The 26,289-nt window shown below is 36.0% G+C and overlaps 1 protein-coding gene across 1 annotated transcript in view; it reads left to right on the forward strand.

Moving 5' to 3' along the window:
* Positions 1 to 23,913, forward strand: part of LOC110450884 (MAM and LDL-receptor class A domain-containing protein 2-like) — a 41,688-nt gene extending 17,775 nt beyond the window's left edge. The window contains exons 10-19 of the mRNA XM_021498657.1: positions 36 to 114; positions 1,363 to 1,482; positions 7,728 to 7,807; positions 8,420 to 8,543; positions 9,580 to 9,740; positions 11,422 to 11,500; positions 15,172 to 15,251; positions 15,686 to 15,803; positions 20,123 to 20,304; positions 21,884 to 23,913. Of these exons, the coding sequence (XP_021354332.1) occupies positions 36 to 114; positions 1,363 to 1,482; positions 7,728 to 7,807; positions 8,420 to 8,543; positions 9,580 to 9,740; positions 11,422 to 11,500; positions 15,172 to 15,251; positions 15,686 to 15,803; positions 20,123 to 20,304; positions 21,884 to 21,973 (1,113 nt within the window). The 3' untranslated portion in view covers positions 21,974 to 23,913. The remainder of the gene's footprint in view (positions 1 to 35; positions 115 to 1,362; positions 1,483 to 7,727; positions 7,808 to 8,419; positions 8,544 to 9,579; positions 9,741 to 11,421; positions 11,501 to 15,171; positions 15,252 to 15,685; positions 15,804 to 20,122; positions 20,305 to 21,883) is intronic.
* The last annotated feature ends 2,376 nt before the right edge of the window (positions 23,914 to 26,289 follow it).

A 26,289-nucleotide genomic window follows, 5' to 3' on the forward strand; every position in this document is an offset into this window, starting at 1 on the left:
TTGGTATAATGACTGTTCTTTACATACTGTTGTAGATAAGTTTTTCAGCTACTATTTACCTCGGAGCAGCTGCCGTATCCAATATACTGATCAGCCCGGGGCCATGCAGTAATGGTACGTCTATGATCTAGATAGACAACTTAATTAATAGCCATTCAACAAAGTGAATTCACGCTCTATCGATATTTTCCTAAGTCGCGTGAATACAAAGAAAAGGCATAAGCAGTACGATTTCGTCTCATCAGTTCACGGGTAAACAGGCCAATTACTCATTCATTCACAGATTCACTAAAAGACAAACCGAATATGGAACATTGCGATGCGATGCATGAATACGTAATTGTGTTCATGTAATGATAAAGTAAAGACATATAAATATAAATTATAATGTTTTATCAACTGGTTGTATCATCAGGTTTTACTTCGAAGGTGTTTAGTTTGCTTTTGCTATTGTTTTGCGAATTTTATTTATCCTAATTGTTGTTGTTTTTTGCTTTGAACACGACTTTTATAGGTTAAACATATAAAACTCATCTGAAAATAAGGCAATGATGATTACGATACAACTTCATTAACAAGTAGTTTCAAAATGGAAAATAATATCCCAGAACATGACGTCATTCTTAAAACACCAGTCCAATGAAACAACGTCCTAGAAATTACTTACAAGTGGGTAAACATCAATGTTTACTAAGATTTAACAGGTTAATTGATCGCGGCGGGATTGAGAAAAAACATAGTGTTTGGTGGAAATACCATTAGCATATACTTTTGTCAGTTAATGCAAGCGCAGCGAATTTCTTGAACTATTTCATATATCTATCATATATTTTGATTTGTATACAATATTTACCTTGTTTTCTTTTTGTCTTATTTCAAAGAAGACATAGCCATAGATCAGTTGTTTTAACATTTTGTATTGCGTATGCGAAAGAAACCGAAATATCAAAATAGTTTAGAAATATAGTGATATCGTATCCAGTTAATTGTTTTAATTATATTTTTCAAACTTGCGAAGACTTTATTTATTTTATAGGATGATAAACCTATCAAGGACTTCCTACAATATCATACATTTTCTCCTAGCATTATTCCTCCTATTTAATTGCTGTTTCTTTATATCATGGAGATCATTTAAATATTGAAGAACCATGCTATTCCGTATTGATTGGTTCTTTTTATAAATACACTCTTAAGTCTTGTTTCGGTAATCCATGCTGAAAAAAATACGATGTCATTATGAATCGGTTCTGAATTTTGTTCTTGTACATTATGCATTACATCATGAAGAAAAACAAACATTGAGTTATGGTTTTGTCTTTGTATTGCTGTTAAGGTATACTTTGTTCCGTTTTCCATTAGCTACCTGTGCACCTCTATCATTCCCTTTATGTCACAATGGTGGAATATGTGATGAATCGAGTGGGACACTATTGTGTAACTGCATCGGTGGCTTCACCGGGACCTACTGTGAAACACCACGTAAGTAGCTGGTTGTATCTTTATACTGTATACCGGGAAACTTTCGCCCCTTAAACTTTCGTCCTTCACCGGCAGAGTTCTTATTCGCCCAGTGTAAAATATACCCTACACCGCCAACAGTGGAACACACTGGATCCCAATTGCATCACATACGGTACCTGAGTTAAGCCTCAGTGTAGACGAAATAGAGACAAAAATTCCTTTAAACTTCCGTCGTCATGTTGAATTTATTTGCAGACAAATGCTAATACAATCAGATCAGCGTAGTTTTTCAATAGACCACTAAGGTATAAACACACCTTTTTTTAATTTAAACGGATGCCTGTAGTGGCGTTGATTGTGGTGCTGATGGAAATTGTGTTGTCGACGACGCAGAAGCTGGTGCGACATTATGTAACTGTATCAATGGTTTTACAGGCCCAATCTGTGAAACAGCACCGGGTAAGTCCTCGTAACTGTATTATTGTTCACACATGTTCAGGAACAGTATAACATAAGTAAATGACAAGATTCAACCACACGTAAGAAAATTGAAATTTCCGTTTCATATGATATGTATCATATACTCGTAAACATTTCAAGTATGTATCTATATTTTTATACAGGAGTTTCTCTTTTTCGTATCTTTGATTTTGTGGTCTCAAAATGTTACTTTAGGTAGACAGGCACATAAATGTGTTTTGGGCTTATATGTTTCGGAAGCCCTGAACTCTGCTTTTGAATAATTTGATGTCCACCAACAGGAAAACTGAGTCCTAATCTTTCTGGGTGAATAGGACTATTAATCATTTCATGCTATAAAACAATGCAATAGGTTTTATTACATCATTATGCATATATCGTTTATTGAAGAACGTGACAATTTGTGAAGAACAACAAAACTAAAAGGTGTTTCATATTTGCAACTGTAAACAAATGAGTTACACTATCAAGGTAGATTTCCAAAGAAACTAGAATTGATGTGGTGCTCAGATGCATAACCCGGGTCTCTATTTTACTTTTATCTCCAAACTCCTTTTTTTCGGTTGACGGTGTTTCTCTGTGTAATCGTTTCAGTGACCTTAGCAATTTAAGAATCGTAAGCTTAAATGTTTACTACACAGCTCAAAATGGTAGCGCATATTAAACAATATTCAATTTAGTATTCCCATTATTATAACTTTGACAGAAATTGGTTTAATAAAAAGTTGACCTTAGTTTCATATATATATATATTTATATAATATTTATTCCTGATACTGTTATCGTACAATACATCTGCATTAAATTTCGATTAGTTATGCTATATTGCAATTAAGATATTTTTTTTCGAAAGAAGCCAATAAATAGCATAGTTTCTAACTTGAACTTTTTATCGTTGTTTGGTCTTGGACCAATGCCAGAACGGGGTAAACTGTGACGTCACTTCTAGGACAAAAACCGTGTAATACTATTATAATCATTGCGTATATATATGTTTGAAATGTATATCTTTATAATTTATACTTAATGCAATTTATTATTTTTATTGTTTTTTTGGGTTTTTTTTTATTTCTTTGTTTTAGTTGTTGCGGGGTATTTTTTCATTCTTTCGTCAATATCTTTATATTCATATTTTCTTCAAACCCTGCTTACTTGTTATGGTCAATAATATACCTTTAGGTCTCGCACAAAACTTGAAGTTTTAAAATGAAAATTGTGACTCAAAACGTTTTTTGCATTCCTGACTCATGCAATGAAAAAGGTGGCATTATTCGACTTCTTGGGTTTTCTCTTATTTGTTTTCTCCGGCTGATCAGCTTGGCGTTGTTTGTTGGATTATCTCTACACATTGAGTTATGTGATATGAGTGCAGCACTCCACCACCATTTGTTATATTAACAAACCACTTACGCTAATTAAAAATACATTTTCAAGCACATTTCATATAAGTTGAAATATTGCTTAATATTATAAGCAACTTACTGTTTATATAGACATATGTTAATAACAATATATCTAACCGATTTGTCCAAATATATAATGGGGTTTAATGTATAAATTTATCATGACTGGACTTAACATCACATTCCACAAATCTGATAGACGCAGTAACGAACTGATGTCTCAACAATACATATATCATGTCTCAAATTTAGACTTTTGGTGCAGACAAGAACGCTTAAATACCAAGAGGTTATATTATATTTAAAATTCAAAAGAAACAGTCAGTATTTTTTTAAGTGTCTTATAACAAGAAAAAACACTGAACATTGGAATTTCTTAATTTGTGTGTAGTTTCTATTTATTTGTTTTTGAACGTCGCTTGTGACAGAAAAAAAATATTTGTACCTGAAATTTGCCGGTTGTAAACATTACATACGATACACTTATAAACTAGACCTTTGAGACTATGTTTAAGTCTAGAATGAGAAATGGTGGTATAATAAAAATGTATTGAGACATTCGTCATTGTAATGAATATTTGTAACATCGTTGGCAATTCAATGGCATTTGAAAATTTAACAAAAACTTTTGAATTTCAAATATTTGATTGATATCGCTACTTCAGTAAGCGTAAGCGCTATTACGTAAAATGTTTAGTCATTTACTGCCGTTATGTAGCGGCATAAAAAAAACATAAGATACGATTATGGTAAGTAAAAAGAGGATTCTGCATTAATCTGTGGTGTCATTACTCTATTAGAAACCATATGTTTTACCACAAGATTCAATTACAGATATGTGTGGGTCACGATTTTGTCTCTAGAACGTTTTGAAATAGTCTAAAGAGGGTTATCAACATTGCTCAAAAGGAGATTTCCTGGCACGGAATATTATAATTGTTGCGAATCCTAAAGATACGTAGACTACTCCCCATTGCTTTGTGAAAGCAGTAATATTTACCTTTGAAGATATATTTAATCAATGTAGGTAACTTTTCATAATGAACTTAATTTGTTTTCGGAAATATATTCATAAACTGCAAATAAACAGAGTTTAGCGTTGGTCGTACTTAAGTTCTTGTCGAGTTTTAAATATATTACTTAGTTCTAAAAGTTCCAATTTAAATTCCTGAATATTGATTTCGACTACAAGTATTGTGCAGTTGCACAAATCTATTAATCTACCAATGTGTTAAAATTCGATATTGCGCTAAAATTTGAGTGCGCTAAAATTAGTGTGTTTACGGTTTACTACAATCGCTATTCCTTAATAAAAAAAAACAATTGGAAACAAAAACAAGTCTTTAATAAAGTGACTCGAGAAAAAACGTTAGAGAATTGTTGAGAATGGCATGGGAACTCAAGTATTTTGTTATGCTTTTCGCTTATTTACATATTTTGTATTTCTGTACTTTCTGTCGGATAGTAGATACAGAGGGAGGAAACTTACTTGTAGTAGGCAACTTTGAACTGCTGGCAAAATATATAAAATTAACAGGTGATGCACTGGCATTGTTAGAAAACCTGCAGTGTTAGACGCAATCTGTACCGGTGATCTGTCGGATCTTAATGTTTTGTATCATCAATTAGTTAATTAGTTTGTGTATATTTTTATTTCATTCTCTGTTTGAATGCACAATTTGTATAATTTTATACTTTTCAATGTTTTCTTTACAATAACCGTTTGTTCGTTTTTGACATTCCATCCATCATTCCCCCTCCGTTTACTGTACAGTGCCGCACTATTCATTAACATTGTATTTTACGCGTGCACATGTAACACAGTGCTACAATTACATTACAGCCATTGTTATCTCACATTCTATAGGAAGCTCTACCATATCTTATACTTATTATACCTACATTTTTAAAACAGTTTACAATGGGGTTTTCCTTGTAAGTCAGAAGAGTAATTGATCATTTGATCAGAGTACAAACGACATATTGTCTTCAAAAAGTTTCAATCGATAGCATAGAGTGATCAATTGAGTTAATCACGAAAATAGAATCATCGTAAGCAACTTCTCCGTTAAGGATCTACGCCTAAGCGAAGTCGAAATTCCTGTTTTAAACTTTTTTTGTGATTTTTATTTGTGTAATAAGGAGATAAAGGCATAGTAGAAAATACAGAAATAAGAGGTCCAGATGGCATGTATCGCTCACCAGGAAATGTAAGCAAAATTGAAGTTGGAATAGCTACATGTTGCTGGTAGTGTACATGTGTTACATGGTTAGTCAGGGGTTATATTTATATGTAAATGGACAAAAACCTGTCATTCTTACAGGAAAAGGAGTTTTTTGAAGAATTTGCTGTTTCCCCTATTGGGACCCGCCCCTCTGCCCCGAATGAGGTCAGACCCACCGTTGATACAAAATCAGGTCGTCGTCACCCAATGTCATTCCGACAGAAGAAGGATGATTTTAAAGCTATTTTTCTATTTTTCCTATTTGGCCCTACCCCTCTGCCCCCAGGGAGTTCAAACCCAACTATTATACAAAATTGATTTCCCTTCCAAATAGGATGCTACTATTCAAATTTGGTCAAAATACCTTTACGGATGGATATTAAAGCTATTCCTCTATATCCCTTATTGGGCCCGCCTTACTGCCCTAAAAGGAGGGTCAGACCCACCGTTTATACAAAATTGGTACCCTTCATTAAACTTTATTTATTTTACAACAATTATGAAACAAGTTATGTCAACTTATATTAATCACTCTCGTTGGCCCGGATGTTAACGCGCGGGGGTCTTAGTGTGGGAGGAAACCGGAGTACCCGGATTTCATTTCATTCAAGGGTGCTTCATCCCAAATTTGGACAAAATCCTGTCATTCCTATAGAAGAGGAAGGGTTTTGAAGAATTAGCTATGTTTTTCCTATTGGTTCCTGCCCCTCTTCCCCAAGTAGGGACAGACCCACCGTTTATACAAAATAAAGTCCCCTTCACCAAAAGATGCTTTAGACCAAATATGGACAAAATCCTGTTATTCCTTCAGGAGAAGAATTTTCAAGAATTTGCTAAATTACCTCTATTTGACCACACCTCCCAGGCCTCAGGGGGGTCAGACACATCATTTACACAAAATTGATTTTCCTTCCCCATAGGATGCTACTGTTCAAATTTGGTCAAAATACCTTCATCCTAACGGAAGAAAAGGGGATATTAAAGCTATTCCTCTATATCCCTTATTAGGCCCCGCCTCTCTGCCCTCTAGGGGGTCAGACACACCGTTCATACCAAATTGGACAAAATCTTGTTATTCCTACAGAAGAAGGATTTTGAAGAATTTGCTATGTTTCCCCTATTGGGTCCCGCCCTTCTGTCCCCACGGAGTCCACACTCACTGTATATACCAAATTAAGTCCCTTTTGCCCAAGGATCCTCCGGACGCTGTGGTATTGCATAAGCTCACCATGGTCTTCGGACCAGGTGAGCTAAAAATTATATGACCGTGTGTTCGTTTATGTGCTATGATCGGTCAGATACCATTTTTAACATAATATGTGGTTTACGTGAGGTTTTTGGTTTTGACCATTTGCAGAACAAATTCATACAATATCCTCCAAGTGTTATCAAAAATGAACGAATGTTTGCAGAATTGATAATAATAGTGTTTGTTTTTTTTAAATTATGGAAGCAACATTCTTAAATTTTTTCTCTAAGTCAGAAAAGCGAAAATGCTATTTTTTTAACCATTTTGCAGAGTTAACGCTTGATATACACAACTCTGCTACTAAACCTTTATTATATATTAAATAGATCAAAAGAAAAGTTGTTTCTCTTTCATTTAATCAAAATTTAAACACGCTACAGTTTCACTAAATATGTAAAACAAATCCAATAATGACGAACTTGCTATAATTAAAAATCGCGACACACACGACGCTTTTAGTGATACATTTTGTGGCAAAAAAATGTGTAATGTTGGCCTTTCGTGAGGTAGTGAAGTGCAAGAAATAGACATTTTCAAATTATCTGCCGAATTGCTTTTTTTAATTCTTGTGAAAAATCTATATACAACAGACATCTAATTTTTGACACATTTTTCAGATGCGTGTTTGCTTTTAGAATTGATCATAGTTTGTTTATTATAACAAAAACCTGTTACCCGAGATCAAAACAAGACTTGAACGTGATTTAAACTGCAAAAGAGTACATCCTTAAAGAGTTTTGTCCCAAGACCAACTCCTTTGACAAAAACCAATATTCATTCCATAAGTCAATCCTCGAGATAGCCGCGGTGTTGTATCGGTTAATACTTGGCATTGGTTTAGACATGCCATGAGTTGGTGTTTGTTTATAGTTTTCTAATGTCTATCTTTGCAATACTAACCATCAGTCAAGTGCACTTTCGAAAATGGAGCTACATGCGCCTTCGTCAATCCCACCTCAGCAACTGATCGATGGACAGTTCAAACGGTAAGTACTTTATCGAACAGAGGAACTGTAGAGTTCTAAAACCTGAACAAAAACATTATTAGGATTAAATAAGTATCACTTTCCTTCCAATAGCAAGAATTGTTAATCATTGTATTAAGTTGTTTATTAAAAGTTTGAATCTAGGGATGCACCTCCGTATATGGCACTGCCCGACTAAAAAGAGACATATTTGGAAAGTCAGTTATCTTCAGTAGTGTAATGCATTTACGTCATAAAGTGTTCTCTATTGGAAGTAGTTATTCCCTGATAATTTTATACGTCTTTTGATTCTAACACACTTTATCCCAGTAAATTTCACTAACGCTATCGTACAAGCTGTTCAATTTTCCTTGCTTTTCATTAAAATCAAAATCGGAGAGAGAAAAAATGACACGACAAAAAAGGACTGGACCATTGAGAGCTTATGATAATACCCTGTATATGATTTCAATGTGTATAGAGTCCTACACGACAAAAGGAGACCGGACCATTGAGAGCTTATGATAATACCCTGTAGATGATTTCAATGTGTATAGGGTCCTACACGACAAAAGGGGACTGGACCATTGAGAGCTTATAATAATACCCTGTAGATGATTTCAATGTGTATAGGGTCCTACACAACAAAATGGGACTGGACCATTGAGAGCTTATGAAGGTGAAGGATACTTCCGTACAGATGGACGACGGAATAAAAACACAACGTCTACGCTCCAATTAGAAACGGATTTAAGTGGTAAATATAGATAGTATCTGATGTACTCACTGTTCTAAATATAGATAGTATCTGATGTACTCACTGTTCTAAATATAGATATAATCTGATGTACTCACTGTTCTAAATTGTTACATAGCTAAAGCTTTGTGGTATCGAAACTGCGTAACCCTACCAACTTTAGGATGGAATCCTTATCAGCTAAGAATATACTGGCATTTCCTAAAACAAATGGTTGTTTTGATTTTGAACAAAACATACACGATGTATACAATAATTTGAATTGAATTTTGAAATGAAAATTCAATGAAATGCGTGAATGTTTCAATAAATAGCAGTAAATTGGTCCTTACGGACAAATAAATAATATAAAAAGAAAACTTTCAACAACATGTCATTAGCGCTTCCATCTATCGAGGATATTCTTCAAAATTATACATACATATATGTATATATATTTACCACATAATCGGCCTGTTATCCAGTGAATTCGCCCGTGTAATATTTTTATATATGTCACTAGTGTAATATACCCTGGAGCATTTTTCATTGGCTGTGCCAGTCAGATATCGATTGTGACATGATAATATGGACAATGACGTGACGTCATTAATTGTAAATTACGCAACAAAATGGCTGTCTCCGTTTGATTGAGCCCTCTATATTTTGGCTTTAAAACCTGTCAAAATGTATGTTTTCTGAGTTATGTGATAAAAAGTACCTTAAATTTGTTTTCATTTTATATGAGCTTTTATGAAATTTGTCTCGAAGTTTTAATTATTGCTCGCCAAGGCTCGCAAAAATAAAAACACCTAAGACTCGTTTCATCAAAGCACATATGACATGAATACTCATTTAAGATCTTATATATATATAAGTATATTGGTACGTGTAATATATATTGACACGCATGTGTCAGGGTATAATACATTACCACAGCTAACGAAGTGTTTATATTGCTTCCTTTAACTATTGCAGGTACCTTTCAGAACTGTTTGTTTCATTTTATAAGCAAATAATCATCTTTTATTTTTTAATTCATTTTCTTTTTTCATAGCGATGACACAGTGTCTTGTCCTAAATTATATGATGAACGGAAAAGATGTACAATCGCTTGCTGTGATGAACGACAATGCGGTCTTGTTTAAAAAAAACGGGAATAAAAAAGATAGATGGTTTACAAAAACAATAGATGTTGCAACCACGCCAGAGACAGAGGTATATATATGTTAAATGTATATCAACAGTTTGTTTACCAAATACTTACTCTATTCCATGTTTTCCCTTCTAAATATAGAATACTGATTAAGGTTGTTTTATAGTGACCTATACTACTCTTGCATCTACCAACTTTACATATATTAAGGACTTGTCTGTTTCCGGAAGGTCTTTGGAGTGGAATACCTATCACGTCACTCATTTTTGTTAAAATCAAACGTGAAAGTAAACAGTAGCTATCAAGCTTCTCGTGCGTGTGTGCAAATAACTCGTGAATAACACCAGTGACTGGTCAAAAAACACAAATGCAATTATTCTACCCGCGACGACTGCAAACTCATAAAATGGTATCACCAATATTTATTCCTGTTATGCCGCGGCTGTCACAAGTTAAGAGGGAAAAGGGCTGTTGGCATGGCCCATGCAAAAGTGTTGCAACGACAAGTTTTACGACAACTTGGTTTGAGTGCAAGGACAATCAACCATGTGTTGAATCGTCTGGACCAAACTGGACAAAGACCGCTGCATCCACGAAATAGTGTTGTTTCTACAGGATAGACCACGAGGATATTGCTTGGTTGTCGAATATTGGCCCAAAATACCCATTAGGCGTAGCCCGATTGAAAGGGTCTAGTGCTACCTTCAGCATTGAACTCGTGATCGTCGATAAATCCTTAAGTTTACATATTCAAAACAGAATATATAGATATTTATAATTTAAATACTTTTTAAACAGCACTGTTGTACTTACTTCATAGAAGGAACCACATCCCTGAAAGTTTCGTTTACCTTTCTGCTGAGTCTTCATAATTACAATCAAAATCGTTACGGCGTCAACAAGCCGTATTCAAAAAGAACACGCCTACAAACCGAACGGTTGTTTCAGCGTTTCACTCACTGTATCTGGCTCGTCGATTGGTTGATAGAACGTGTGAGGTCGGTGTCGTCCTTGTAATCAAAAGCAGTGTACAACATTGTATCTTTTTCGGAGACTTGTTGCACGCATTGTCAACTTACGATTACGCATACACGTATTTGGAAATGTAAAATTTGCATTGCATGTACATGTGTCAAACCATGCGTCATGACTTGCATGTTTCGTTGCATGTGTACTTATCCATATTTTCGTGAACTATAGTGGTATTTATGATTACAAGAGGGCAAAATGAAGATCATTACACATGCTTAAAAGCTGTCCATATCAGCCGCTGCACTGAGAAGTGATATCATAAAACAGTGCAAGATTAGACAACTCATTCACTTAAATAACTTTCATACCTGCTTAAGTATATTTGTAAATTATATAATAACAATGATGTGCACGAAAACGATAACGTTTTATTTTATAATAAAAGTAATCGGCCCAAGAAACTGTCATTCAATGCAAAGAAGAACTTTTATGTATACAGTTTTATTTGAGAATATTGTCATGACAATTAAACTGTATTAAGCTGGAACAATTTTCGACAACTATTACGGCGGAAGTGTGTTTTAACCTATTATCAAACGTTTTTTTCTCAAATCTTATTGAATTAAACAGCACTTTTGTACAAAAACAATACTAATCTCTCTTCAATATAATTTTCTGTGGTAAAAAGCCGTTCATTTAACTTATTTCTGACATTAATGTTGCTAGCATTTGTCACTTAGTGTCGGTGTTATCGTTATTATTTGCTTACAGCTGACGATTGTCGGGAAAGCTACAAATAAAAAGGGTGATATTGCCTTAGACGACATTGAACTACTTCCATTCGCGTGTGGTGAGTATTTAAATTAAATCATATCATTTGAGGGGTAGAGAAAGTCAGAAAGACAAATACACAAAGACTGACAGAGACAGGAAGGGCGATCATCAGAGGAGAGCGATAGACACAGGGATAAGGAGAGAGAGAGACAAATACACAATAACTGACAGAGACAGGAAGGGGGGGGCGTCAAAGGAGAGCGATAGACACAGGGATAAGGAGAGAGAGAGACAAATACACAATGACTGACAGAGACAGGAGGGGCGAGCGTCAGAGGAGACCGATAGACACAGGGATAAGGAGAGGGAGAGACAAATACACAATGACTGACAGAGACAGGAAGGGGCGGTCATCAGAGGAGAGCGATAGACACAGGGATAAGGAGAGAGACACAAATAGCGAGCGTCAGAGGAGACCGATAGACACAGGGATAAGGAGAGGGAGAGACAAATACACAATGACTGACAGAGACTGGAGGGGCGAGCGTCAGAGGAGAGTGATAGACACATGGATAAGGAGAGAGAGACAAATACACAATGACTGTCAGAGACAGGAGGGGCGATCATCAGAGGAGAGCGATAATACACAATGACTGACAGAGACAGGAGGTGCGAGCCTGACAGAGACAGGAGGGGCGAGCGTCAGAGGAGACCGATAGTCACAGGGATAAGGAGAGGGAGAGACAAATACACAATGACTGACAGAGGCAGGAGGGGCGAGCGTCAGAGGAGACCGATAGTCACAGGGATAAGGAGAGGGAGAGACAAATACACAATGACTGACAGAGGCAGGAGGGGCGAGCGTCAGAGGAGACCGATAGACACAGGGATAAGGAGAGGGAGAGACAAATACACAATGACTGACAGAGGCAGGAGGGGCGAGCGTCAGAGGAGACCGATAGTCACAGGGATAAGGAGAGGGAGAGACAAATACACAATGACTGACAGAGGCAGGAGGGGCGAGCGTCAGAGGAGACCGATAGTCACAGGGATAAGGAGAGGGAGAGACAAATACACAATGACTGACAGAGACAGGAGCGGCGATCATCAGAGGAGAGGGATAGACACATGGATAAGGAGAGAGAGACAAATACACAATGACTGACAGAGACTGGAGGGGCGAGCGTCAGAGGAGAGTGATAGATACATGGATAAGGAGAGAGAGACAAATACACAAAGACTGACAGAGACTGGAGGGGCGAGCGTCAGAGGAGAGCGATACACACAGGGATAAGGAGAGAGACACAAATAGCGAGCGTCAGAGGAGACCGATAGACACAGGGATAAGGAGAGGGAGAGACAAATACACAATGACTGACAGAGGCAGGAGGGGCGAGCGTCAGAGGAGACCGATAGACACAGGGATAAGGAGAGGGAGAGACAAATACACAATGACTGACAGAGGCAGGAGGGGCGAGCGTCAGAGGAGACCGATAGACACAGGGATAAGGAGAGGGAGAGACAAATACACAATGACTGACAGAGGCAGGAGGGGCGAGCGTCAGAGGAGACCGATAGACACAGGGATAAGGAGAGGGAGAGACAAATACACAATGACTGACAGAGACTGGAGGGGCGAGCGTCAGAGGAGAGTGATAGATACATGGATAAGGAGAGAGAGACAAATACACAAAGACTGACAGAGACTGGAGGGGCGAGCGTTAGAGGAGAGCGATAGACACATGGATAAGGAGAGAGACACAAATACACAATAACTGACAGAGACAGGAGTGGCGATCATCAGAGGAGAGCGATAGACACATGGATAAGGAGAGAGACACAAATACACAATGACTGACAGAGATAGGAGGGGCGATCATTAGAGGAGAGCGATAGACACATGGATAAGGAGAGAGAGACAAATACACAAAGACTGACAGAGACTGGAGGGGCGAGCGTCAGAGGAGAGCGATAGACACATGGATAAGGAGAGAGAGACACACAAATACACAATGACTGCGATAGACACATGGATAAGGAGAGAGAGAGACAAATACACAATAACTGACAGAGACAGGAAGGGGGGGCGTCAAAGGAGAGCGATAGACACATGGAGAAGGAGAGAGAGACAAATACACAATAACTGACAGAGAAAGGAGGGGCGATCATCAGAGGAGAGCGATAGACAGATGGATAAGGAGAGAGAGACAAATACACAAAGACTGACAGAGACTGGAGGGGCGAGCGTCAGAGGAGAGTGATAGACACATGGATAAGGAGAGAGACACAAATAAACAATGACTGACAGAGACAGGAAGGGGGGGCGTCAAAGGAGAGCGATAGACACGGGGAACAGGAGAGAGACACAAATACACAATGACTGACAGAGACAGGAGGGGGGGGGGCGTCAGAGGAGAGCGATAGACACAGGGATCAGGAGAGAGACACAAATACACAATGACTGACAGAGACAGGAGGGGCGAGCGTCAAAGGAGAGCGATAGACACAGGGATAAGGAGAGAGAGACACACAAATACACAATGACTGACAGAGAAAGGAAGGGCGATCATCAGAGGAGAGCGATAGACACAGGGAAAGAGAAGAAAGAAAGAGATACAGCTATAGGGAGATATAAAAGGAAACAGTAACAGAGAGAAAGCTCAAAGGAGGCATAAGGATGTGGGGAGACAAAGATAGGAAAAGAGAGAGAAGGCGGCAGAGTGATAAAGAGAGAGAAAAACAGAAGAGAAAAAAAGAAATAAAGACGCATATAGACAGCATGATATAAGGACACGGACACTAAGAGTCATGGAAGCAGAGATAGAATCTTACCGACAGAAAGAAAGACAAATACACAGAAACAGACAGACACATGACACAAACACGAAGGACACCATTACATGTAATAGTATCTACGGACCTTCATAGAAGTAGATCATCTTCCAGGTTGACTTTCAGTTGAAATGCCAAACTGGTTTTTTGAATCTTGGACCTCTAAACTCTAGACGGACCGAACGCTCTTACCTACTGAGCTAACTACGATCGATCTAGCTTACAAAGGCTTTTCTCTCGTATTCAACAAAGTCTTCAACCCCCTTAAATATCTAAGAGAATTAAAGATTGAGTGTCTGTCATTCTGTGAGCTTTTTCCACATGTCTGAGGTGGTAATTGTAATTTATGGAAGAAACACATAAAGGAAAATATTTAAATCTTTTTAATCATAGCGAATCAAAGGTCATTAATGACGTCATCAACCTGACCATTATATAGAGGTACAGCTGTTACAGTGTGCCGTTTGGACGATTAACGTTATCATATAGTGCCGATGCAATAGAGTTAAGGATCAAATTTGAAGTATTTCTGTTTTTGTCGTTACCTCCATATAAACATATATATTATCATATAATTATATTTCTTATATTGTTTTTTATGCAATCATATGTTTTGTATTTTTATGTGTCTCGATAAAGGAGCGGACTGCTCCGAAAATTTGACAGCATCATATTGTCCCCACTGTAAGAATAAGTTCCTTACCCCAATATAACGTTCTAAGTAATTCGTATCCTACAAATATATGTCTGCAAGGATCCAGTTTTGTTTGAGAAGCTACCGTTCTTATGACCTCTTTGACCCGTTTATATGTATATATGTATTATCATATATATTTGAAGTATGAGATGTTGCCATTATTTCGGTACAATAGATTTTTTATTATAGTCATTTATAGAAAGTATTATATGTTTTAGATAAAATATTGATCTGCACGTTTGAAATCAATTATCTCCCTTGCGTCAGTACTGGGGGAAATAGATGGAGAAGAAAAAAGGTGAGTTGATAATAACCTGGTTATTTCAATACTTCGTTTATATTTTTGTAATGCCTATATGATGATAACGCTTTCACAGACGCACGTTCATGTTGTTACTTTATACAAACTTAGTACATACAATGTATATATATGGTTATAACAAACTTGCGTGATTATATATAATTTTTCTTATCTTTAAAACACTTAAATGTCAAAAGAACTAATAACGATTTACAATAAAGAAATGTTCCCCTTTTTTGTCATGACGTTTAATACTTTTCTGATGTATACGTTTTATACGTTTCTTTAATACTTTTCTGATGTATACGTTTAATACGTTTCTGATGTATACGTTTTATACGTTTCTTTAATACGTTTCTGATGTATACGTTTAATACGTTTCTGATGTATACGTTTAATATAACTCGACTTTTGTTTAAAACGTTCAATAGGATGCATCCAGTGGTGAGATGACAGGACCACAACAAGCTCACGATGGATACTACTTCGTATACCTGCGCTCTGATAGGAAAAATAGCGCAGTCTTGACATTAACTCACTCCTTCTCGGGTAAGTAATTACAACGTTAACATATATATCACGTCTGCTATTGATGAATCTAACAATCAGGTCATTCACCATCCAATTGATAAAGCTGAAATCCTAAACAGTCACTTTACTAATATCTCTACATCATCACCTGACCTTGAACTCCCTCAAACAGCACAACATTTCACCCCATTTTCACTAACAAATATCCATATCACTCAACAAGATTGTCTCTGACCAAATGAATAGTCTTAATGTTAATAAACCACCAGGTCCTGATGGTGTTATCCCTAAAATTGTTAAAAAGCTAAGTTCCTCTCTGAATTTACCACTCAAACTATTATTTAATAAATCTTTAGAATCAGGGACTTTACCAAATAGTTGGAAACAAGCAAACATTAATGCTATTTAATGGAAATGGTTCAACCAATGATGTTTCAAACTATAGACCTATCTCAATAACTTCTTGTCTTAGTAAATTAATGGAAAAAAATATTTTCAAATATCTTTATAATTACCTCGTTGAAAATTCTATCATAACTAAGCACCAGTCCGATTTACACCAGGTGATTCTACAGTAAATCAACTATTGTTCATATATAATGAAATTGTTAGTAATCTGGACTTTTGACCGTGTGTGGCACCAAGGTCTTCTACATAACCTAAAAAACTATGGTGTTGATGGAAATTTACTTATCTGGTTCCAAAATAATCTTACAGACAAAATGCAAAGAGTTAATACTGAGGGTTATCTTTCTCAATTCAATGTTATTAATGCAGGGATACCTCAAGGATCTGTACTTGGCCCACTTCTCTTCCTTCTTTACATCAATGATATCACCGAAAATGTTTCCACTAATATTAAGCTTTTCGCAGACGACACCTCTCTTTATGTAATTATAGATGAAGACCCAGCTCAAGCAGCACAAGCACTAACAACTGAACTCACTAACTTGAATGAATGGGCAAACACATGGGACATACAATTTAACCCTAATAAAACTAAATCAGTTATATTTTCAAGAAAACAAAACACAAATCACCCCACTATAACTTTTCAAAACAGCCAAATTACAGACACTTCACCACATACACACTTAGGACTTACCCTTAAAGATGATGCATCATGGAAACAACATATTCAGAAGATATATGAAAAAGCTTACAGCAGACTCAACATTCTTCGTTACATAAAAACTAGAGTAAATCGAAAAACATTACTTATAATTTATACTGCATTTATTAGGCCAATTTTGGAATATGCTGACATAGTTTGGGATAACTGCACACAGCAATCAACAGACCTGCTAGAATCTATACAATTAGAAGCAGCAAGAATTATTACAGGCCTTCGCTCAGGAACATCTCATAATAAACTTTATACCGAACTTTGTTGGGAAACTCTGCCAGAAGAGAGAAACACAAATATATCATGATGTATAAATTAATACATGGACTCTCACCCCAATATTTACAAGATGTGTTCATCCCCTTTACAAACAATCCTAATGAAAATCATTATTCTCTCCGACAAACTAGACTTTTTAACCCACAAATATGCAGAACTAATAACTACTTTTACAGCTTCTTTCCTGTCATGTGCCGCACAGCTAACAGCACTGATGCTAATCTTTTCGACTCTCCTACACTTGCAAGTTTTAAATGGCTGTTAGACAAAAATGCTATAACTGATAGTGAATCTGTTAAAATTTTCAAAACTGAAGGTGATAGAAGGGCTAACATTATTCTTTCCCAACTTAGAAATTATTGTTGTGATTTAAAGTTTGATTTGCATCATGACCACCTAACTGATAGTCCAGTATGTACTTGTTCAGATGAATTGGAAACAGTCTCTCATTTTTTTTAGAATGTCCTATTTACTATGATTTGAGGATTAAATTTTTCAACTCACTCAGTAATTATGCCCTTGACCATAACCATATCGATATTGAAATTATTTTACATGGCTGTCCTAATTGTGAAGGTGAAACAAACAGACTAATGCTTTGTGATATACATTACTTTATAGGGAAATCCAAACGTTTTAACTTTTTCAAGATCTAGAAAGCCAATACATGTATATTGACAAAAACTGTAATTTTCTATGAAAACAGTTGAACATGGTTGTGAATTTATTTGATTATGTAATAAATATATATTTTCATTTAATTATTTTGTGCTCCTCTACACAATGTTTTACTTATACTTTTGATAAATGTACATATCGGGTTACATCTGTAGACTAAATAGTTACATATAAATAATTAATACACAGTTTAGGTGGTGATGACCTGTGCAGTACTTGCCCATGGACTTTTGGTCTATCTACCTAACTGTATCGAATGTTAAATAGTAACTCATGTGTACACGTGTAGTTATGATAATTAATAACTATATTTATGTTTTGTGTGTGTGTGTGTGTGTCCTATGTTGTATTGTAAATAATCAAAAGTGAGTTACCTCCCTTTAATTACTTTATCGTTTACATTTATGTATTTTCATTTCAAAATATCTATAAAATACATTTAGCTATAGTTCTATAATATTATTGTAATACTCTAGCCACCTATGGAAAGAATTTATATAGGCTTGCCTGTTATTTGATCCATTTGACCATAACACCATGTCAATAAAATCTGTTGAAATGAAAAACATCTGAGTGAGTGATGTGTTGATTGATGGGCTGAACCCACATATATCTGAGTGAGTGATGTGTTGATTGATCGATTGTACCCACATACATCTGAGTGAGTGCTGTGGCGATTGATGGGCTATACTCACATACATCTGAGTGAGTGGTGTGGCGATTGATGGGCTGTAATCACATACATCTGAGTGAGTGATGTGCCGATTGATGGGTTGTACCCACATACATCTGAGTGAGTGATGTGCCGATTGATGGGTTGTACTACATATATATGAGTGAGTGATGTGTTGATTGATGGGTTGTACCCACATACATCTGAGTGAGTGCTGTGGCGATTGATGGGTTGTACCCACATATATCTGAGTGAGTGATGTGCCGATTGATGGGTTGTACTACATATATATGAGTGAGTGATGTGCCGATTAATGGACTGTACTCACATACATCAGAGTGAGTGATATTTTTATTCCATTTTTGGGTTGATCTCAGAGACTACAGAGGGAGTTTTGTGATGATTGAGTGGTTGTACTCACATTCCATTGGTGGGTCGAACTCACAGACATCAGAGTTGATGATGTGCTGGTGCACATTCGAAATATTTATACAACGCTATGTTATTGTTGACCAAATGTAAGATAAACGTTATCTATTTTTTCATAATTTGACGTGTGATACAAATAGATGTTCTTTCGACTGACCTGATATGACATGGTTCGTGCGTCAATGAAGTCTCTTCTTTAGGTTTCGGCGCGAACAGCTATCATTCAACAATTCTAGCACTACCCAACCACCTACTCATTTACAGCTGAGTAGACTGGAACAAGCGGGGTAAAGTATCTTTCTCAAAGATACAACACAGTGCCGTGCCGTGACTCGAACCCGCAACCCTTCGGTCACGAGCCCGGCGTCCTACCACTAGACTACCGTGTGTCCTAACAACACAACAAAGACATACAATGCCATACAGCTAAGGATGTATGATTTTCAATTATTAGCAATTTTGAAATTATTCATGCATCAACAAAAACAATGTGTCGAAAAATCCAGATGCCTAATGTTCGCAGAACAGTATTAACAAGTTTAAAACAGCTATGGAAGAACTCCCAAGGAATGTGCATTTAGTTCACTTTTTTGACATAAAAAGTATCGTCATCTTTAACTTTTCCAAGTTGATTCCCGCTGTGGAAAATTTATTGATTTTAATATTATAAAAATGATTTGCAACAACAAAGTGAAAATTGATACAATATCGGTATTGTATTTGTTCTCATTTTTTCATTTCTGTCATTAAGAGAAAACAAAACAGAAACTGTTAAACTGGTGTCTTTGGCCAACCATAGCACAAACACGAAAAAAAGAACCTATTGGATATTTTAGTTTATTCAGTTATGCCATTGACCCCTTTCTACGAGGTCAGAGGAGTACATCATGTACTAGACAGATTTCCAAAGTATCCCCAGTTTCAAACTGCCGTTACTTCCTAAGGATTTACGTATCCATTTATATATACACCCGTCATCAGGATATATATTTTATAAAAGCTACTTACAAGTCTAACTAAAAAAAGGTAAATGAATATCCAATTCGAATGTCATTTCCGAAGACGCTCTGGTAGTTTTGTCTCGAACATTCCCCGAATAATAATAATAAGATATTGATTGTATTCCTTTTCCAAAAATGGCAATATTTCCAGGTGCTGCGTGTCTGTCCTTTTACTACCACATGTACGGAACCAGCATAGGAACGCTAACTGTGTACAAACAGGACATACAACTACCAGGAGGCGACCCAGAAACCATACTCACGCTCCAGGGAAATCAGGGCAACAATTGGAAGTCTATTGCCGCCAACATCCCAGTTATCGATAATCAGCAAGTAAGTAAAAGAAACTTCCAATAACTAGACGGTTTTCTTTTAAGTACACTTGAACTTCCATCAATCCTTTCAGTTGATGGTGTGCACAAAATACAACATAGATTTCATTTAAATCATAATATTTGGTAAATATTATTGAACGTGCATTATAAACCCTCACAAAATTATATTCTGATATTTCTTTTAACCAGCCTGCCAGACACATTGACGACAAAACGTAAACACAACATATACAAATCTTGTTTACCGTGACGTGTTGTTTACACTGACCGATGTGTCCAGATGAACTAATTTTACGCTGCCTTTGAGGACAGATGTAACCTATAGGATTATGTTCTACTTTACATCTATACGACATTTGGAATTACATGTAGTGCAGGTTGAGGAGATTTAATTAATCTGTTCATGTATTGTGAATATAATCAGTTTCTGAGTATGCTTCATCTCGCTAGCTGCTTTGCTTATTTTTTGGGGTTCAAAATGGTAGCCAGCCAAAACATTTTTTTATTTGTTTTTATTCTAACATTATTGTGGCAATTTGAATTAATATAAAACGTTCAAACTCATGGTGTAGAATTGGAAAACCGGCCCTTGATAATTGCATACTGTGGTTTAACCTACAGCAAGCGTCAGGTTTTATCCTATATAAAAACATTCGGCTTGATTTTCAATATCTTACATCTATAGACGTGAACAATTCTTTTAAGCCCTTTATCGGTTTAGGTAATGATAGTTTTAGCATTGTTTTTAACATTGACAGTTATCAAAGTTGTGTAAAAAAAAATAAAAAAAATAGAAAGACAAAACACAGGAACAAAACTTATTGCAGTCGAATTGTTACCTTCATAACACGATGTTCACAGCATATAAAAACCTCCATATATGGCATATATATTAATGAAGAAATTATTAGCAGCTTGGAAATGAATTATGATGAAATGTTGATTAATATTAGTGAATGCCGAATACCTAGGTTATTTATGTGTACAGATTTTTCAAATCCAAATTAGATAAGTAGTTATGGATATGTAGTTCGCGGGATTAAATCAAAGCTGACCTACAAACTATACAAATCAACAAAGAGACTCTTATAGAATTTGAATGTTGGCTTGTTCTCTCATGCGATGATGAAAATATAAACGAGTTTACACCCATACATCACAGCCTTAAGTCCAAGCAGAAACGACAATGCGTGGACACCACAACGAAAGGGAATGCCACATCAACTCCAACACGAAATCTCATACTGACGACTGAAAAGTCTTCAGCGGTTGAAGATATCTTCACTTTGTCATAGACCGTTGGGGTCTTATAAATAATTAATCTTAACAAAAAATATACCACAGTCGATGTTGGGGAAACTTACCCGTCTTGCTCACCTGAAATCGCTCCTATCTTTCTGGTAGATTTCATGGCCCACTTATTGTAATTCGTATTGGTTCCTGTTTCCCGACATGAGTTTAAATTCCAAAACTCTACATTGCCGTTTATCCTTTGTTACATTTTGCTCTATTTTGCTTCTTCGACACATTTGACACATCGCTTTACAACTTTAATACATTGTTTGGTTTTTTCGTAGGTTCGCATTGAGGCAACTACAGAAAACACAGATGGACTTGGGGATATTGCAATTGATACAGTTGTCCTTAAGAATTTTGCCTGTCCTTGATACTGACGACGATAATATATAGTATATATACAACAACCAAGAGTTTATTAGAATTATACACGGATCAATATTCATTCAACAAAGAACTTTATTAAGTGTATCTGTTCATCAAACCAACATTTGTCTGGTGCTTCTTTTCACGTCTTCATATTGAGATATTTTAGTAGATAAATAGAACAAGTTCATTTTGACCGGTTTAGACCGCATACACCTGAGTATGAAATTAGTCTTTTCATGTTTTATTTGTATCGTAGATAATTGATTATACAGTAAAAAAACACATTACTAAATGCATATTTTAAACATTATGTTCAATGTCATGTTCCAATGTGCCATAGGAATCGTTCACTGAAGTAATCGCTCTTATTTAGACATATACGTGTTTGTTCTCCCATACAAATGAGATTGTAGAAAGTTCAAATCGGATGGTTTACTCTCTCGTCTCTACGAATGCAAGATAAACATGTCCTCTTGTGGAATTCGTGTTTCTCTTACCTTGGACAGGTGTATCCACACTGTTCCCTGTGTGAGATATTCTTGTTCCACCCTAGGGTTGCGACGGGAGAATTTCTTTGTCAAAACAATTGTATGACGTCACGTCAACAATACAATGACGTCACGTAAACAATGCATTTACGTCACGCCAACATTGCATCATGCTATAAACGTGCAAGATGCATTTTGCATATGATATCAAATGGTAAGTAAATACATTATCACTCACCCCATTGGGGGTAACAAAGGATAACCTCAACCTGAGAGGGAGGTTCTTGAATTTCATAACGCGAGGCTTGTCATTGTTTTTTTGCAAAATTGAAATAATCTATTAATCCTATTCAATTGCACTCGGTAACTTATATTATGAAGTCCCAATCAGAGGACTGCGTTATATTAAGACGTCACAATCGAAAACCCGTCAAAACGTCATTTAATGTGACCACTCTGCGATCGACAAGTGACACCATCTCAGGAACATAAGTATTGCCCTAAAGTGAATGCATGGATCTCTAAATTTGGGTTTACCTTTGGTTTACCATCTGTGTTTGTGTATACGGTACCTAGATAATTTGCTATATTTAGTGCTGCCATTGTAGTATTAATGTCGCGTTTAACCAATTTTCGGTTAAAAGGTGAAAACAACAAGTTACTCATGATTTAGGTACATAAAATGTATTTTGACACTGTAAATTCTTCTGTCGGGGCAGAATTTGGTTACAGAACCTTCCCAAAGCCTCCTCAGCCCTGACCCTAATTTGAAACCCTTGAGTAGAATGTCTATACCCCATGTGACCTATATACTGTAGACTATTAGTTAGTTTTTTGTTGTTATTTTAGATTTGTTACTTATATCAATAAGCTGACACTGCATCAGTTATAAATTACTGCTATGTTTTGGTAATTGACGAGACACTTTGTACAGGTGAATTAATATAACGGAAACTGAATCAACAAGAACCAGAGTTAAACAATTTCGTATCGTTTACTAAAAATAACGGAAACTGAATCAACAAGAACCAGAGTTAAATAACCTCGTATCGTTTACTAAATATAACGGAAACTGAATCAACAAGTACCAGAGTTAAACAACCTCGTGTCGTTTACTAAATATAACGGAAACTGAATCAACAAGAACTAGAGGTTAACAACCTCGTATCGTTTACTAAATATAACGGAAACTAAAACAACAAGAACCAGAGTTAAACAACCTCGTGTCGTTGACTAAATATAACGGAAACTGAAACAACAAGAACCAGAGTTAAACAACCTCGTGTCGTTTACTAAATATAACGGAAACTGAATCAACAAGTACCAGAGTTAAACAACCTCGTATCGTTTACTAAATATAACGGAAACTAAATCAACAAGAACCAGAGTTAAACAACCTCGTGTCGTTGACTAAATATAACGGAAACTGAAACAACAAGAACCAGAGTTAAACAACCTCGTGTCGTTGACTAAATATAACGGAAACTGAAACAACAAGAACCAGAGTTAAACAACCTCGTGTCGTTTACAAAATATAACGGAAATTGAATCAACAAGAACCAGAGTTAAACACAACCACGTGTCGTTTACTAAATATAACGGAAACTGAATCAACAAGTACCAGAGTTAAACAACCTCGTGTCGTTTACTAAATATAACGGAAACTGAATCAACAAGTACCAGAGTTAAACAACCTCGTATCGTTTACTAAATATAACGGAAACTAAAACAACAAGAACCAGAGTTAAACAACCTCGTGTCGTTGACTAAATATAACGGAAACTGAAACAACAAGAACCAGAGTTAAACAACCTCGTGTCGTTGACTAAATATAACGGAAACTGAAACAACAAGAACCAGAGTTAAACAACCTCGTGTCGTTTACTAAATATAACGGAAACTGAATAAACAAGTACCAGAGTTAAACAACCTCGTGTCGTTTACTAAATATAACGGAAACTGAATCAACAAGAACTAGAGGTTAACAACCTCGTATCGTTTACTAAATATAACGGAAACTGAATAAACAAGTACCAGAGTTAAACAACCTCGTGTCGTTTACTAAATATAACGGATACTGAATCAACAAGAACCAGAGATAAACAACCTCGTATCGTTTACTAAAAATAACGGAAACTGAATCAACAAGAACCAGAGTTAAACACAACCACGTGTCGTTTACTAAATATAACGGAAACTGAATCAACAAGTACCAGAGTTAAACAACCTCGTGTCGTTTACTAAATATAACGGAAACTGAATAAACAAGTACCAGAGTTAAACAACCTCGTGTCGTTTACTAAATATAACGGATACTGAATCAACAAGAACCAGAGATAAACAACCTCGTATCGTTTACTAAAAATAACGGAAACTGAATCAACAAGAACCAGAGTTAAACAACCTCGGATCGTTTACTAAATATAACGGATACTGAATCAACAAGAACCAGAGATAAACAACCTAGTATCGTTTACTAAAAATAACGGAAACTGAATCAACAAGAACCAGAGATAAACAATCTCGTATCGTTTACTAAATATAACGGAAACTGAATCAACAAGAACCAGAGTTAAACAACTTCGTGTCGTTTACTAAATATAATGGAAACTGAATCAACAAGAACCAGAGTTAAACAACCTCGTGTCGTTTACTAAAAATAACGGAAACTGAATCAACAAGAACCAGAGGTTAACAACCTCGTATCGTTTACTAAATATAACGGAAACTGAATCAACAAGAACCAGAGGTTAACAACCTTGTATCGTTTACTAAATATTAGAAATTAAAAGAAAGGAACCAATTAAGAAATAATTTATAAGAATAATACCGGCGTGACGTCACACAGTTTTGTGTCATCACACGTTGTGCGATAACGTCAAATCTACGCCAAATTTTCTCTTATCAGAAAAATCCCTACATTGAAGACAGAAATTATTTTTAAAAGCATGAATTATGACATGATTCAGACATCCAACCGAAAGGACCTTATTTTGGTTAACAATATCCTGAATTCACCTTATTCCATAAATCACCCCTGAATGGGTTTTTTAAGAATAAACTATCTTCATTGAATATCAATATACAATTATCACTCCTCGGATTACATCCATAAAATTGTCGGGGAAGTATGAAAATAAAACTAGCTAAGGGAAAAAAAATATTTCCAAACAAAATTATTTGCAGTTTATTCATTATTATCCTTATTATACGGAGAAAATATGTCTTATCGTAGGTCGTAGGAATATCATATGTAACTTGTTAACCAGGAAGATATACACAGAGCAATTCAATCGGATTGTTTCATTTAACACAAAATATCTTCATCTGTGTAGCGGAACTTGTGAGAACAAACCCTTTGTATTTTCCAAATTAAATGTTTTACTTTCAATTATTTGTTCTTTTTGATTGATACAAACAAAAATATCGCATCTATACCAAACTTCATCACAGGAGTCGGATTGCTGGCGCAGTGCTTAGAGCACTCGTCTTTCACCAAGCCACCGGCGTTCGATTCTCCGATCGGTCGTGGAAAGGTATGGGGGCACCTACCCGACATGTTTCCTCTTGATAATCCCGTATATTTGAATTCAAGTTATGAAATATAAATACAGTGCAAGAAGTTATCAGAATTCTTATTACTGAAAGACAAGAAATCATCAATATCTAAAAAAAAGAAACATCTCTTTTTCTTTAAACATTCTTGTATACATCCAGAGTCACAAGCTAATTATAATCACCAGAAATATGACATAAAAATAGTCAACACTTCAGTAAGTAGATGCATGAAGTTAAACAATGTAAACGAGTTTCTTCCCCTTAAGATAATT

The sequence above is a fragment of the Mizuhopecten yessoensis genome, unplaced genomic scaffold (genome assembly GCF_002113885.1).
Source record: "Mizuhopecten yessoensis strain PY_sf001 unplaced genomic scaffold, ASM211388v2 scaffold5529, whole genome shotgun sequence".
Lineage (NCBI taxonomy): Eukaryota > Metazoa > Mollusca > Bivalvia > Pectinida > Pectinidae > Mizuhopecten > Mizuhopecten yessoensis.